This window comes from Chiroxiphia lanceolata, chromosome 2, assembly GCF_009829145.1.
Source record: "Chiroxiphia lanceolata isolate bChiLan1 chromosome 2, bChiLan1.pri, whole genome shotgun sequence".
Classification (NCBI taxonomy): Eukaryota; Metazoa; Chordata; class Aves; order Passeriformes; family Pipridae; genus Chiroxiphia; species Chiroxiphia lanceolata.
This window is the reverse complement of record NC_045638.1, coordinates 70,098,648-70,115,089: the sequence shown is the minus strand read 5'-3', so window position 1 is coordinate 70,115,089 and position 16,442 is coordinate 70,098,648. Positions and strand designations below refer to the sequence as shown.

Here is a 16,442-nt window from a genome sequence, read left to right as displayed (position 1 = left end):
CTGTAGTTTTAGGCTGTTTGCCTTGTGCCTTTTGCAGAATTGATATTTTGATTAAGAAATAAGCTGTAATCCTGTAGCTGGCTGCCAGCAGAGCTCAGTGCAATGGCTTTTGCCGCAGAATCAGGTATTCTCTTGTTAAAGTGCAACCACTGCCAGGATCCCATCCTGTCTCCTTGCAAACTGCTGCCCATGAACTGCACACTGCATTTCAAGTCTCTGGTCAAGGTAGAGAGCAGTTCACTGCATTCAAACCACGTCTGCCTTTAACCTCTCTGTCTTGCTGGACTCCCACCCCTGGGAGAGGATCAAGAGCCCCAACCAGTCATTGCAATGGGACTGAGGAACACCTGTGCTGTGGTACAGGCTTATGGTTATTTTACTGCTCTCTCCTTCCTGCCTTCTTGGAGGAGAGAAGCAGAAATGATCTCTACCCACTCTGGCGTTCTGCCCCTAGTGTAGGGCATGGGACACCCTGTACTCAAGACCCGGCAGGCTGGCGATGCCTGACCCCCTGTTGCAGCTGGAGCTGGAACCATTGACCACCTGGCCATGATCACCCTGCCCTGAAGGCTGAGCCCTGTGGCCTCCTGTGCAGTCTGGGGTGGGTGAGCAGATGAAGGTTGGAGCCCAGCCTGCAAGCAGGCATGCAGGCACTGAGCAGAGCAGAGGGCATGCTGGGCTCAAGGCCTGGGCTCAAGCAGTGCAAGAGAGCAGTGGAAAATAACCACCTGTGGGAGGTCAATAGTAAGGTATCGGGATAGAGATCCTTGTTTCAGAATCAAAGGGGTGGAAGGAGATAACTCTTCAGGTTACTTTTTCTGCAAGAGATGCTAACCTTCATCAGAGGTGTAGAGGCTCTGGTATCTGAAACGTGCTGTGGATTAGAGAAGGTATCTGGGAGTGTGTGAGACTCCCCCACAGACTATGTGAGACAGCCAAATAGTTATCTGCAGTGTTGGAACATTTTCCCTGTCATTTACTCATTAACTGAGACCCACTGCTCTGCCTCATATTTGCCCTTGATTTCCACATACCCATGTATTTGCTGAGCAGTCTTGCACAAAGAAGTAAGACAGTCTACAGTTGCACAGTGCTAGGTGGGTTCTGCTCTGCCTCCATTGCTGCGTTCTACATGGTATTGCTGAGCGCCCCGTGATATTGAGGGTCACAATTTAAAATGTACTTAAAATCCAAACACTCACCTTGTTACAAATCTGTGGTTTGATGCCTTGTATTCCTGGTCCTGTAACACCATGATATGAAACTGCAGTTGTAACAAGATGGTCTGCCTGGCCTAGCACCCATCCAAATGAATGTGGCTGACACATATCTGGCAAGGAGAGAATGACATGGCCATGCTAAATCCACATAGGATCGGGAGTGAGTCATACTGCTTGCTTTCTGGCAAGGTCTCTGTTCGTTCCCCAGCATTTTCACTCCACTATTGAGCTAGAGCAGCAATATGTGTTTTCATCCTCTACTGTCTGATTTTCAGGCTTCAGCAGTCTTCTTGATATTTATTCCAATATTTTCATCTCCCAATCATCTCAGTGTGTTCTGCTTGTGCTCATGTCTAACAACTACCTGCTGTTTCAAAGAGCAACACCTTTTAGGCATATCAAGATGCTCCAAGGGTGATACTGATTCTGCAGTGTAAATGCATCAAGCAGAGAGATGCCCTGCTGGTGACTCCTGCAAAGTGTTTTAAAGAGGATGGATGCTCAAGAATTCAACATTATAAAAACTGCAAGCACCAGGAGCTGAAACATCAGTACTGTTAGGGTTAAGACAATTGCTGCAGGGGGCTGGGAGGGAGAGATGGGAATGAGAGTATATGAAATACTGTATTTTTTTGCAAGAATGGATGGACTTACACAGCTGACCATTTCTACCATGCAGAGAATTGGAAAAAAGTGCTTCCTTTAAATCTAAATTTTAATACTGAGCTTTCCCTGAATGGTGGGACATAAAGGCTTACCCCCCTCCTAGACGGTCTCTCATAGCTGACTCTCTGCTCAGCATCCTGTTTTCTGAAACTCTGCTTCTTTTAATAATTCAAGAGAGAGTTGGAGAGATATAAGCACATGTCCTAGTTACAGCTAGAACAGAGTTAATTTTCTCCTTAGTAGCTGCTACAGTGCTGTGTTTTGGTTTCAGTATGAGAATAATGTTGATAACGCGGTGATGTTTTGGTTGTTGCTAAGTAGTGCTTACCCTAAGTCAAGGACTTTTCAGTTTCCCATGCTCTGCCAGTGAGGAGCTGCACAAAAAGCTGGGAGGGAGCATGGCCAGGACAGCTGACCTGAACTGATCAAAGAGATATTCCATACCACAGAATGACATGACCGGTATATAAACTGGGGGAGTTGGCTGGTGGGGACAGTCACTGTTGGGGGATGGGCTGGGCATCAGTCAGTGGGTGGTGAGCAACCATATTGTGCATCCCTTGCTTTTCTTGGGTTTTATTTCTCTCTTTTTTAACCCCTTACTATTAATAATAATTATTATCATATTTTGCTTTATTTCAATTATTAAGCTATTCTTATCTCAACCCATGGGTCTTACCTTTTCCTGATTCTCCTCCTCATCCCTCTAGGTGGGAGAGGAGGGCATGGGTGAGCAGCTGCTTGGTATTTTGTTGCCAGTTGGGGTTAAACCACAACACCCATCCCAAGGAACATTTATTCCATCTGTAGATATGTGTAAGACAAATCACAGGATTCACTATCCTACTGTTGCATCTTTGTTGCAGTGGCTTGATGAATTTGAGATGGCTAACATCTGATAACATGAACCCAGCATTCAGCATCCCAGCTCCACAGTCACTCTTATGAACCTAGATTTAAATTATTGACAAGAACATGGATGCAAAAACATGGTTGAATTAAGTGAGAGTCAGGGGCCTAAGCTGTCGAGGACATGAGTTTACATTTCTCAAGCCTGGACTTGATGATCCTTGTGGGTCCCCTCCAATTCAGAATAGTCTACGAATCTGTGAAGCCAGTTTTCCTAGCTTAATGGCTTCTTTGGAAAACATAATCTTTGCCATGAAGCTCATGTATACTACAAGTATAATGGACAACAGTATCATTTTGAGCCTGCAATCACTACTGAAGTCCCATATCAGAACAGTTTAGTGTATAGCAGGTTGCAATAATGAAACCAAGGGCTTAAGTGTAGCATTTCTTGAGCCAGTGGATGAAATAAGAGCACGAAGAAACATGACTCTTTAGTGTATGCAAATTTATTCAACTTGGCAATTATTTATTTACAACTAATGACTGATACCAACAGATGAGGTAAAAATATGAGGTATTGATATGAGTATAACATTTAAAAATGCAATTATCATAATGTATTCTCAATGGCAATGTAACAATACAAAATACTGTGGTAGCTGAATGGTAGACATGGCATAATGTGCATTTTAAAGAAATCTTATTTCAATGATACATGGCTTAGAGATGCCAGAAGCACATGACAGAGCTTCTGCAAGGGTAGGAAAACAACCCCACCTTGCTAATGGTGGCAGGTGGCACAGAGCCCCTTCCAGCTGAGCGATGACTTGTCAGACAGGATAAAACCACTGTATAGGTTTTCCCTTCTTTTCCTAAAGAAATGATGTACTGCCAGACAACTGCCATTCCCAGGGCTACAAATTCTGAGCCCATTAATACTGAGGCACTATTGTATTTATTTATGCAAACTAATGTAGCAGAAGTACTCTAATTGCTCATGGTTTGGAAAACAACCAGCATGAAATCTGCTGCCATGGCCACAGGTTTTTGGGGAGGAGGTGCTCCTTTCTGGAATGGCAGTCCAACTGGAACCAGGGGACCAGACTTGCTCTGCCAGGTCAGGAGCCACCACTTGCTCCAGTGAAGGCTGAACCTGGGCAGTGGTGGTGCCCTGCAGCCTGTGGATGACTGCCAGACCTCAACACGGCCACATAAGGGTGTGGGTGCTCCCCTGTCTGCAGGACTTAAAAACACGCAATTATTGCACATTGCAACGATTGCTGGTCATAAACTCAAGGCAGGAGCTCCCAGGGAGCCAACCTCCCTGATCCTAGGAGTTACACAATAGAATGTGGGTGAGACAGCTCCTGGGGGAAGATGACAGTGACTTTTTGTAGTACTGCTCCTCAGGGACCCTGGAGCACCATGGGTCACCCTGTGTACTCTGAGCTCCCACTGGTGTTCTTCCTCAGATTGCAGGAGCACCCCTTATGTGGGTGCACAATGGCACATGGGACCATGGTCTAACAGCTGTCACCATACATGCTCCACCCCACAGCGCCCTTACCTGGGCCAGACTCAAAGCACTGGCTTTGATGACATTTCCTGGTTTACAGAATCAGAGCACAAAGCTGTAGCTTCATGTAGGAAATGTATCCTGCTTAATCAACCTTGTACTAAATCTTCATGGATTTTGTTGAAAGGACTGAGTTAAAACACTGGCTGTGAATGACTCAGCTGGTTTATGCAGCAATAAATAAAGTCAAAGTGAACAAATGCGATTAATGAATATCAGTATTAACAGGCTTGTACATTCTTATTGAAGCACAGATGTAATAACATTTTTGGTCTTAGGTTAGTTAAAAACATTATGGAACCCTGCCTCAAAGGTAACATTGACAAATTATTATTATTACTTTTAAAGCATTCTTCCATTGGCAAAATAATAGGTCCCTGAAAATGAAATTATGTAATAGACATAAATGGCTCCTACTCCTCATAGTCAGGGGCTAATCCTGCTCCCACCAATGCCTACAGAGGTGGGATCCTGCAGATCAGTGCAACGTAAGATGAACATGCTTGCTGTTACAATAAAAGCAATCTTTTCAAGCATAGTCTACATTTAGTCTTTTAAATCTCCAATATGTATTTAAAAGCTTAAAAAAGTGTAGTTATTTGTATAGTAAGAATATATTAAAAGGTATGGTATTCATCTGCATGTCTTTGTGTCCACTGGATGTGGAACACCTGCTTTGGAGTTTCTTAATGATTAGCCATCTCTATGGGAGAAGGAAAGAGCAACACAGAACACTCAGAACCGAGACAAAATGCTTAAAAAAAAAAGATTTACAGCTTAATAACTTACCGGTCTGATTTCAGACACCTCAGTAGACACAGTGTTATCTTGTACTGAGAATGAACAGTTACTTGGAACGCTGCAGATAATGAGGTTCTCTAGTGACAGAGATACCATTAATTAAGGCAACAGGTAAGTTTTCAACACCTTGTACTAACAGTCACAATTCTGCAGCTAAACATAAATGGCCTTCAAAATGTCTGTCTGTCTTAGATGTATTTCTGTATATTTCATTTGGTGAAACTGATTCAGTCCTCGTTATTTTTAAATGTACTGTAACTTCCTCCTTCCTTAGTTCTTTTAATTCTTCCTACATCTATTTCTATGTAGCTTCTCATAGCACACACAAACACAAAACATATTTGAGAACAGGCATTTGTTATCACACAAATTATGCCTGGTAGCTCTGTGATAACAGCAAACACAGCTTATGTAGCAGTGATACACTAAGGAACAAGTGACAGATTCACTTAAGGTCCAGCTGATGCAAGTGATTTTCACTGAGTTATATACAAAATAATTAATTTATACATATACATATATATAGATAGAATATAGATAAATATATACATACTGTACAAGATTTATTTACAATTAAAATATGCTTCTTAGAAGCCTTTAAATACCAGAGTTATGTAACACACAAGTAATGGCAATAATCTGTTCTTAAGGTAATAAAAGCTCTCTGAAGAAATGTTTAGTTCAATAATCAAAATTAATGAAAATTAATGCAGAGGGGATATGGGGGGGGCAAGATGAAGTCTACAGAATAAAAGAACTTTCCTATAAAATTCTTGTTTCAACTCTTTATAGACCCAGGTCTGGTCAGATTTCTGCAGATAAGTAAGACCTTTGCTTTCAGTATTCCTGTTCCCTGCCAGACCCTGATTTACGCTCACATGCTCCCAGGAACACTTAGATTTTTGTTTCTGGTCCCTCAGCAATAAGAGGTTGAAATGAGTTTCTGATCCTGGCAACTTCTGCTGCACACAGATGTCCAAAGCCTTTGTTGTACCACTCGGGGGAATGTCCTCTGAAGAAATGAGAAGAAAATTATTGAGAAACTTAAATACTCAAGAAATATGCCCCATAGAAACAGGCTTGCCACACTTCCTGCTCCCCACTCACACGGTGGTAGTGGAAACTTCAAATACTTGCCATTGAAAGCATGCTCTGAAGTTTTCCCTTGCAGTAATCAAATAAGCAGATTTTATTTCTAAGATCACTTTGTAACAACAGTAGGCACTGAGTGGAGAAAAGACTGCAGGAAGACTCCAAAGCACCAAAGCTACTCTGACCAGACCCTCTGTTCCCAACATCTCCCTTCCCTGAGCTTGAGGCTTTTGTCCTACTGAATGGACATCTACTTTTTGTAGTTGGGATACTTACTTGAGGTCAATCCTGCAGATATGGGTCAGCCTGGCTTTTCCTGAGCCACAGGGCTCTATCAAGTATTGAGAATCTATCACGATGGCTCGCACAGCTCCCATAAGAGTAGCATCTTCGTGCTCCACAGAGATGGCAACCAGCATGCACATTCCCTTTGGTAAATCTGTCCTCCATGTCCTGCAGGAACATATTCAAGATGGAATCACTTTAGCAATGAAACTTTTGGGGATACGAGTAAGAACCAGAATTAAAGTTACAGTCTGCTTGTCTGTTTATCCTGTTGCTTTGCAATGCCAATGGACTTGTCCTAGGAATTCATATTGCCCAGATGGCAGTCTGACTATTATGTGGAATGGGCACCCATCTACATTGCTACAGGCTCCAGGTGAGAAGTTTTGCTTCTCCACAGGAACATTTTGTAACCATTATGCACTACAGGGCATGATAGAGCCTTCTGCAGACAGACAGAAGTTTTGGAAAGGAGATAGAGTGAGTATAAGCCATCTGGCAAAGGCAGAAACTGTGCATTGCACCCATGCACACCTACAGAACAAGAAATGCAGTTTAGTAGAGCAGAAATCCTCACTACTAGGCACACTGACTTCTGAAACTCCCAGGATACGTTTCAAGGTCATCTGAATTAAAGAAAAAATGTCCTTTCATTTTTTCCTTCTCCCAAGTTTCTCGCCTCTCTTACATGCTGCAGCAGTTTTCCACCAGGTTCAGGAGATCTAAACTTAAATACTTAACATTTTTTTCTTGTTCTGTAAGCATTTTCTACATATTCTGGTGTCTCGCATCTTTCTTGTCTGCCTTGATTCTTAGAGGATAGGTCTGTGCTCCTTCCTATACTGTGGGAAGAAATGAGAAATTCCTACTGTGCTGGGTAAGCATGTGGCATCTTGCTGTGGACTGCTTGAGACAGAGATTATGCTTCCTTGGGAAGTATCATGTTTTAGCAGGTAAGCTGCTTTCATGGACTGTTGAAGTTAGGGCTTCAGGAGATAATTTTAACATTCTGCATTTTTCTTACATGAAACTGAGCTGTTATTCAAGACACTGCAGGCAGATACTGGCCAGAAGGTTTTATATGTGTCCGTGCGTTAAAAAAATTGATGAGCTATCTTGGCAGATGAACCACACGGGCAGTAGGAAATCACACCTGAGATCCATTGTGAAAAATGATGAACTATCTCCTGTGAGTGATGGCACAGTGCTTACATGTGCCCATATCATTTTGGTAACTACATGGCACTGGGTTGGGCCATTTGTGAAGTGGAAAGTTCTGTATCCCTGAGATAGCAGAAGACTTACGATTCCTATTCCCAGTTTCATGGAGTTAGGCCAGTTTCAGTAGTTCTCTACATATCTTACAGTAGTAAAACCAGGCATGGCACCTAACTCACCAAAATGCCATGATACTTGATGAACATTAAACATTTGTGGGTACTTTAATGAAAAGCGATGCCTGTGCAGGGCAGCTGAGTGCTGTGTTAGATCTCAGGCATATGAAACATTTCCCCTCTCCTCTTACCATTAGAGGCTTCTCTAGGGAGCCTAATCCCCTTGTTATGACTGTCGAATTGAAAAGAAAAGAAGAGAACAACTAAGTTGATCCTTTCACAGCCAAAAGTTTGACTGAGAATGAGAAAATTGCCGTCTGTTAAAATATATTTATTCCTGTCCCCAGAGGTGTATTATAATTTCACTGTTCACTTCCCACCAATCATAAGGTATCAAATTGACGGCGATATCACTGGCTAGCCTTGCTCTAGACTTAATCATATAAATCAAAAGAGATAAACAACAGAATCTGACAGATCTGCCTGAGGGTTGTTTTCAGCCCTTAAAAACCCACCAGGATTCATTTTTATGATATGTATTTCAGGCCTCTGGGGTCATTCTGCCTGGGTTAGTGAAAAGAATGAGAATTGGATGGTAAGATTTTTCTTTAACTGATGTGACTGCGCAGCAGGTCTTTAAAGAACATAAACCACCATGAAACCTAATAGTGAACTAAGTGGCAAATAAGAGGACCAAATTACGGTCATCAAAACTTCCCTGCCGCTTCCAGACAATCTTCTTGGTGCCATGCAGAGGGCCAAATTTATCACTGGCTAAAATTAATAATATTATATAAGAAGATTATTTCTAAAATAGATATATGTAATTACAGAAAATATAGAATATATAATTTATTATAAAATAATTAATTTATCCCAGTATGTATAAAGCAAATTAAATAGAGTAATGGGAGCACTGGTGTTTAAACATTATGAAGAACTTAACAAAAAACATTTTTGAAATCTTCCCCTAGGAGTTCTAATAATTCTTCCCTTATACCAACAATATCTGCATGTTATCGTTCTCTAAGAGACTATTAAAGTTCATAAAAGGGATGTACTTTTGTAATTATATTTTATTGGGTTCATCTTTTTCCTTCAATCTTTGTTCCCTATAATACAATTCTGACTCACTAGACTACTTCCTTTGTCAAAACTGCTTTGTACTTCTCTGGCACATCATTTCAATCAAAGAAAGCAGAGACCAAGAACAGGAATGCAGAAAATCATCCTCAAATAAATAACTGTAGGACTGACCCTGTAAGTGAAATATGCCAGCAGCTCCACAATAGCTCCTAGCAAGCAAGGGCCAGGATTTCAAAGGCAGAAGGTGCATAAGAGGATTTTTTTTTGACTATTCTGTACAGGTACATAGACAATGGCAGAACTGGGATTGAATGTGGAATACTGATATACAGCTATACATTTATTTGAGAGATGTCATCCCCTTAAAGGCAGAATATAGGCCTACTGCCTCTTTCTGTTCATTTCCACACTAGGATTTTTATGGATCAGCATTTCTTGGTTTACAAAGACTCCAACTGAAAATCCAAGATACAACTTATATAGACACTGTATAAATAGCCTTAGCTTAAAAGCACCACTATCTTCTCTACTAAACATTTGGCTCTTAAACATCAAACGTTCCCCAGAGAACAGCAAAAGCAGTGTAAAAACCAATTGGATTCTATTTGCACTGTTTTGACAACAAACAAAGCTAAGAGAGAACAGCAGCTATTATGAGACATCTGTTCTAAGGAAGAAATTATATTTATGGCCTCAGGAATATGTGCTGCTCAAATTGCATTAGAGAAAAGGTCAGCATGCTCTAGGTGTATGATTCTAATTCAGTTTGAGAAATCAACACTGCTGCCCAGCAATAGAGTTCTCAGAGCACAATTATACAGATGTGAAGGCTGAGATAAGTCCAGATCTTCCTTGAATGTGCTGCAGGAAGCAAAAGTACCGGAGAACCACATTTAGCTTACCTTAGAACGACAAAGTCTCGGACAGGATGAGGAGCCATGCTGTTCAAAACATACTGATAAACTTCGGTCTGCTTGTCCAGGCTCTCAACCACCTTCCATTGCAAGAAGTCCTCGTCCCAGAGATGACGTTCTCTCAGTACTCGGTTCAGGACAACTGATGGGGGGGCTTCAACTTCAGCTGAGGCTTTCCAAAGCCTTAACGGGTTCCCATCCCCAACCTGGAGTAAAGTAACCAAGAACACAAACTCCCATGATTTATATGCTTATGTTCAGCTGATGATAACTGATGAAGGCAAAATCTCAGTATGTGTGTCTGACTTCAGCTTCAGAGCAGTCATATTTCCCTGCTAATCATCAATATTATTGCTATTGCTTCTGCTGTACTGCATATGAAAACATATGTATTCTAGTCCTGGATGGAAAACTGCTCTCACAACAGTATATATCTGGATTAGTTCCCACAGTGCCAGAGAAGTTCTGTATTGCTTCTGGTGTAACAACTTTTTCAGCCCCAAGCAGGAGCTGAAAGTACCCCAAGCACCCTAAGTATAATGAAGAATATGTGTGTGTCAAAGAAAAAACAAGTGAGAGACTTAAACCCTGGGCTGAAACAAAGCAACTCTCTTGGGCAATTTGATACACTACCTGGGACTGAGGGTCCATTAACCCTCCTGGTTAATTGGTGGAAGAGTAGAACATACGTTGATTCAGTTATGTGTTGGGTACACAGATGTTTGCTCCTCAAAATAGCTGCAATGGAGGTTGGGAAAATGCCTTTCCATGAGCACAGACTGCTTGCTAAGTCTTCCTTGCTCACAGGTCCTGTTTCTTGAAACACCTCCACACACTCAATAAGGCGAGCAAAAAGTGCTGGGCTGTGCACCAGGTGAATGTCCTAGATTCTACACGTACAGCTTTTCTGCATGGTCTTAGGGGTCATAGGCAGTAAACAAGTTAACTGTAATCACTGGATCTTGCAAGCCCTGCTTTTCTAACCCCTCCCTACCCTAGCATTCTCACATACCATTGTCAGTGCTTCAGAAAGCTCTAGTACCTCCCACAGACCCAGGATTGTTTCCCCAGAAACCCACCTTAAATTATTTCATGCTGTTATCTTTCTTTCTCCTCAAATCTCTCAGTTCCCCAGTTACCCCACCCTAGAGCTGCAGAGACTCCCAATCCCCTCTGTAGTCTCACATGCCCACCCTTCTTCCACATCCTGCCCCCACCTGAGCCTCGCTGTCCCTCCCTGGAGAGGTCACTCACAGAAGTTGGCTACAAACCAGAATGACTGCAGTTTCTTTGCCCTGACAGAGGAGTTGCACTTTCTCAAATAGGGGTAATGCTGCCTCCTACCTCCTCACCATCCAGATCACACATTTGTCCCAGTGCTCTTCCCCTACCTAACTAGTATAATCCACTCCTAATCCATCCCCTCCTCTCACTAGCTGCTTCTGGTTTGGAGATCTCTGTTTTGCTATTGCATTTCCAGCAGCCCTGTACTCCACTGTCTGCAGGGACCCTACAGCACCCTCCTCCTGGCTGTAGTGGTCTGGCTTTCCCTGCAGAAGTGATGGAGCCTGGAACAAATTCAGAAATTTCAATAAAGCTGCAGTATCAAAAATCCACCAGTGTCAAGGACAAGAGGATCGGGGATAAAACTGGCCATATGGCTGGTCTGGCTAATAAAGCATTGGGCAGCCTGAAAAGATTTCATAATATCTATGTTTTGGCTGTGTTCTCCGAACTGCTAGCAAACATCAGGAGCTGGTTAGAAACTTTGCATGCCCTCCTGTTAGAGAGCTTACTAAGGTAATGCTCTCTGTTGTTTAATGTTCCAGCTCACTCTTTGCTTGTGTTGTTTGCTGTTTCACTTATTTATCTGTTTTGGAGACCTTAGCTTGCTTTATGTGCCTTTTCCTGGAATCTCATATTTGAATCACTATTATATTACATTTTTAAATGCTTTTAGTAGTCCTTAAAAAAAAAAAAATGGGCCTTGCCAGAAAGAAGGGTATGTATTTAGCCATGCAACATGTCAGGGTGTCCCATAGCTAGGCTGTAATTTGCTTAGGTCTCTTTACTGCTTCTTCTGTATCTCCCCAGATTACCTTTTTGTATGCGAGTTCTGTGTTCTCTATACTGGAACATGTGACCCATCCTTTGAATTTCTCTTTTGCTTCTTTCTGGAGATTCTGCATGAGGTTTTCCAGGTACATCTGATAGTTCCCTCCTTCCTCATCCACTTGTTTCCCGAGCTCATCCAGCGTGGGAGAATGCACTTCTGCATCAACATAGGAGTTTCGGGATTGTGCGACCATTTCGTGTGGGACCTGTGCCACAGAAGGGAGCGAAAACACACAGAGAAGACCTCCTGCTGAGAACTTTTCCTTAAAGCAATGTGTTCCTAAGCTGATGGACCATTCAGCATCCAATTGCAATGAGCCTATGATCTGTAAAATGTATACCTATTTCTATCTTTATGCAAGATGGAAAATCAAAGTAGTCTAATGAAACAGTCCATGGCTCAGAACAGCACTACTAATGCAGAACCATATTAGACTGATCAACTGGATGTCAATACACCTCTGCTTCTCCTTTAGCCCTCAGAAACATTGCCTTCTGCTTTTGGGGAAGGGAGATAGGAGCATTTTCTCTCTTCCAGCTGCAGTGTAAGTAGCTATGCGATTTTAACTTTAATGCATGACACACAGAAATAAAGTGTATGGACTCTTCTTTTTCAGAGGAATAAGTTTTAATTGAGGTGTTAAAAACATTGTAATAAACTGAAATTTTAAACCAACAGATTTTGATTTAAATTAGACTAAAATTTCATAATCCAGTGATTTGGGTTGAAAACTGTCACAGAATAATTACCCTGCATCTTTTGCATACTAGAAGGGAAGAGCTATAAAGAAATGAGGTAACTGAAATTTAGATGAAGCGAGTTTACAAATAAGTGAGGCACCATCAATCTCTGAGCTAATGCAAGATGGAAAATGTAAGCATAAACAAAAATACTTCAAAGGATGCTGCATTATGTGGCCATGAATAATGCCGTTTGAGTCTCTCACTCACCTCAAAAAGTTTGTTGCATTCCATTATCATGTGAGCAAGTCCCTGAGTAGCTGCCAGGTTTTCACTGAGGTCCTTCTGATCTGGCTTCCCTGTTGCATATTTTTTCTGTATTACTCTGTAATTGAATTCAGTATCTCAGGTAAAAAGAGCTGAACTTCTTAATAGGAGAGCAAACAGCAGAAAGATGTTCTGAACACCAGAGAGGAAAACCTATCCTTAGTTTTTATTTATCACAAAGACTGCTCAGACTGTTGGGCCTTTTTTAAAGGAAAAATGTTTACCTAAAATATTGTTGAGCCAAAGGTAAAACCAGGAAAGGTTATGCACATCCTGCATTATGTGTTGCACATTTTGAAATGGATTTTTAACAGACATGGTGTAAAGTTACTGCTGTAAGCACTTGCTCAGACACTGGTTATGCATGTACATAAGCAAGAATCTCAGTATATTCTGAACCAGAGGAATGAAAAAAAAATTAGGAGAGACCACTAATGTTTAACCAGGTCTATGCCCTGTTTAGTCTACACTCACCATGTTACACACCATTAAAATGTGGCCTGAAATAAACTTGGTTTCCCAAATGGCAGAATGTAGCTAGAAAACTGAAAGTGAAAAAACACTCACTGAAAATCTACATATTAAAATCCTTTAAAACATGGTCAGTCTTTTACTTCAGCCACTGCAAAATCAAGCCCTTTCCCTTCACAGATGTCAACACTAGTCACACAAAACTCACTAGTGCCCCACTGAAAATTTCGCATGGAAAGCAGGCACTGCATATTCTCAACAGACAGCCAAAATGCCTTCTGGGCTTGTGAAAACAAGTGTGCTTCTGACTCTGCAGCATGGGTTTTCCCCTCTCACTGAAGCCATGCCTTGTTTAATGTGTGCTGGAAAACAGATGCTTTGGAAAGTTTTGTCCTGCATACCACTGAAAGCATCACTCTGTATTAAGGATATGACTATTTATAGTGTTGAGAAGAAATGTACCTTGGCGAGCTTTCTTTCTTCACTATATTGAGATGGAAGAGAGAAGGGGCCAGACAAACAGCTATGTTCATAGGAGTCATCTGATTCTCCTCCACGGAGGTGACGTCACTCAGGAAGCACAGCAGAGTCTGCAGAACCTCCCGGTTCTCATCGGACATCAGCATGATAGCAGCCTGCACTGCCTGCAGCCGCTGCTCCTTGGGGACATCTGAGGAAAAGCAAGGGACATTCAGAGGGGTCAGTTGTAGGATCAGATAAGGAGCCAGAAAGACAGTCAGCACAGACATTCACAGTCCCCATAAGTGTCCAAAAACCATGCAGACGTGGTGCTTTGGAACATATTTTAGTGGTGGACCTGGCAGTGTTAAATTAATGGTTGGACTTGATGATCTTAGAGGTCTTTTCCAACTCCAATGATTCTGTGATTCTATGATAACGGCTTTGTGAAGAGGCAGATGACAGGGGACAAAGGGGAAAAGACTAGCTGACTTCCAGAGAGCTGTGGTTTTTGCTCCTCCATCAAGCACAGCTTGCCACACCAGAGTATGACATTTCTCTATTTGAAGGCTTTTCCCAAGAGAGACTGAACTTCATTTAAAGTTTATGAAGGGAGAGTAGTTTAAATGGTATTTTTCAGGTTTCTTTTCTCCCCTAGGAAGACAGTTTGAAAGTCTTAGCGAAGCTTCGGGAAAACACATCTGTGTCCTAAACTGTAAAAGAGTTTAATGAAAGAAGTAATGGATATGCTTAAAGAGCACCTCAGACAGATTCAAGTCTAAAACAACCATAAGTTTTCTCAGTTTGGACTTCAAGCCCTCCTCTGGGCATTACGTTCTTCTATATAATTGAACAGAAGAAGAACAAAAGCAGATTTAGAGTAGAGGGAACAGCCAGCTTTTAAGATTTGACTGGTGGCCTTGTACAAGCACTTTATTTTAAAAGCTTTCAGACATGAATGACAAAATGAACACAGCCTAACGCTTCTGAAGTTTCTAGAAGCAGCAAGGCCAGGTCTTTCTGAGAAGTCAGAGAAGCCTTTGCTAAATTCATGCAACATGTCTTTTCTGCCCATATTGCACCCTGGTACTCCCTCCCTCCCCCTTTACTGTTGCTCTGATGAGTCTGGTACATAAAGAAGAAGAGCAGCTAGTTCTTCAAGTAATAGGTAAACATTAGGCAACTGAGAGTTTTAGGGAAATAGAAGAAGTTTCGTCAATGCTATGCCAAGTACGACTACTACACTAATCATCTCATCCCCAATCCTCTCTGTTACAGCAATTCAAGCCATTCTGGATATATGAAAAGGTCTTGGATATACGAAAAATATCTTCAGCGAGTTCCAGAAAATCAGAAATCCCCTGCCAATACACTAAGAGAGGAAAAATTCCTTCCTAACTTCACATTAACAATTTGTTGAACAGAATGAAGGGTAAGAAAAACTCCCAGCTACAGATTAATTTAATTGCAGACATTATGAAACACAATTGGTATCCCAGCGATTTTCAACATTTTTCTTTCTGTTAAAAGAGTTTCGTCAGTACTGTCTAAAACAGAAAAATGTATTTGTTGTTGGTCACATGGAAAAATTCCCCAGTGCTACTCATTCTTAATCCAAGGATTGTTCTCCAGTGTCCACAGAGACCACCTTTTCCTGTTCCTACCTTGGTTTAAATGGACCCATCCTCAAGTCTTTATGAAATCCTTTGAATTACTAGTGCACTTCAAGAAAATCTTACCGAGCACATTTTTTTCTGTCTGACTACTGTAAAGAAGAGTTCTTCAGACTTCCCACTGCAGTACTACATAGGCATTACAGAATCAGCTCACACTTCTTTTTACATTTTTTGTTGGCTGGTATCAATATTTCACCATTCAGCCTCATGGCTATTGTGAATCCTAACACCAGGCTCGTGTCTTGGAAAAGGGGAGTCCTTCTGGCAACAGACCTACTTATGCCAATGACATTGGGATATGCCATGTCTCTCTTCCATTGGTGAGAGGGCAGTTTACTTGCAGTCTCTTCTGTGCCAAGACAGGACATTCCCAGTTTTCATCAAGCAACAGTTTAAAGGTGATTTGTTTCCAAGGACACGTAGTCCTTGCAGTGGATAATCTTCTCCTTGGCCACTTCACTATGGAAACAATTGTGATTGCCATTTTATTAGCAGCCAGAATTCCTGTTGCTTTTCTGAACGAGCTTATTAACGTGTGTGTAGGCAGACAAGACCTGCAAATTGTGAGCAGGAAAAAAGAGAGGGAAATGATGGTCCAGAACGAGGCACCAACTGTTTCAATTACTTGTGTCCCATGACATCACCTATGGCCAAACTCACTAAATTTATTTGCAATGCTGTCTCTCTCATGCAGAACCACAGTATTCTTTACCAGCTATAGACAGTGGGATGCTAAATACATTAGTGACTATGCGCCACAGACAGATTTTTACAGTAAAGGGAAGCAACGGAAGTAACTGAGATTCTTAAGCACTGGGATTATACAGTGTTTTAAAATGTCTTTCTATTTTTTGGCAGCTGAAATGTCTGCAAGTGAAAAGACTAGA

The 16,442-nt window shown here is 41.6% G+C and overlaps 1 protein-coding gene across 1 annotated transcript in view; it reads right to left on the bottom strand.

Moving 5' to 3' along the window:
* Positions 1 to 3,228: 3,228 nt before the first annotated feature.
* Positions 3,229 to 16,442, bottom strand: part of STARD13 (StAR related lipid transfer domain containing 13) — a 257,875-nt gene continuing 244,661 nt past the window's right edge. Inside the window, 6 exon segments of the mRNA XM_032680416.1 lie at positions 3,229 to 6,127; positions 6,484 to 6,660; positions 9,815 to 10,032; positions 11,926 to 12,147; positions 12,893 to 13,007; positions 13,883 to 14,090. Coding sequence (XP_032536307.1) covers positions 6,010 to 6,127; positions 6,484 to 6,660; positions 9,815 to 10,032; positions 11,926 to 12,147; positions 12,893 to 13,007; positions 13,883 to 14,090 — 1,058 coding nt within the window. The 3' untranslated portion in view covers positions 3,229 to 6,009.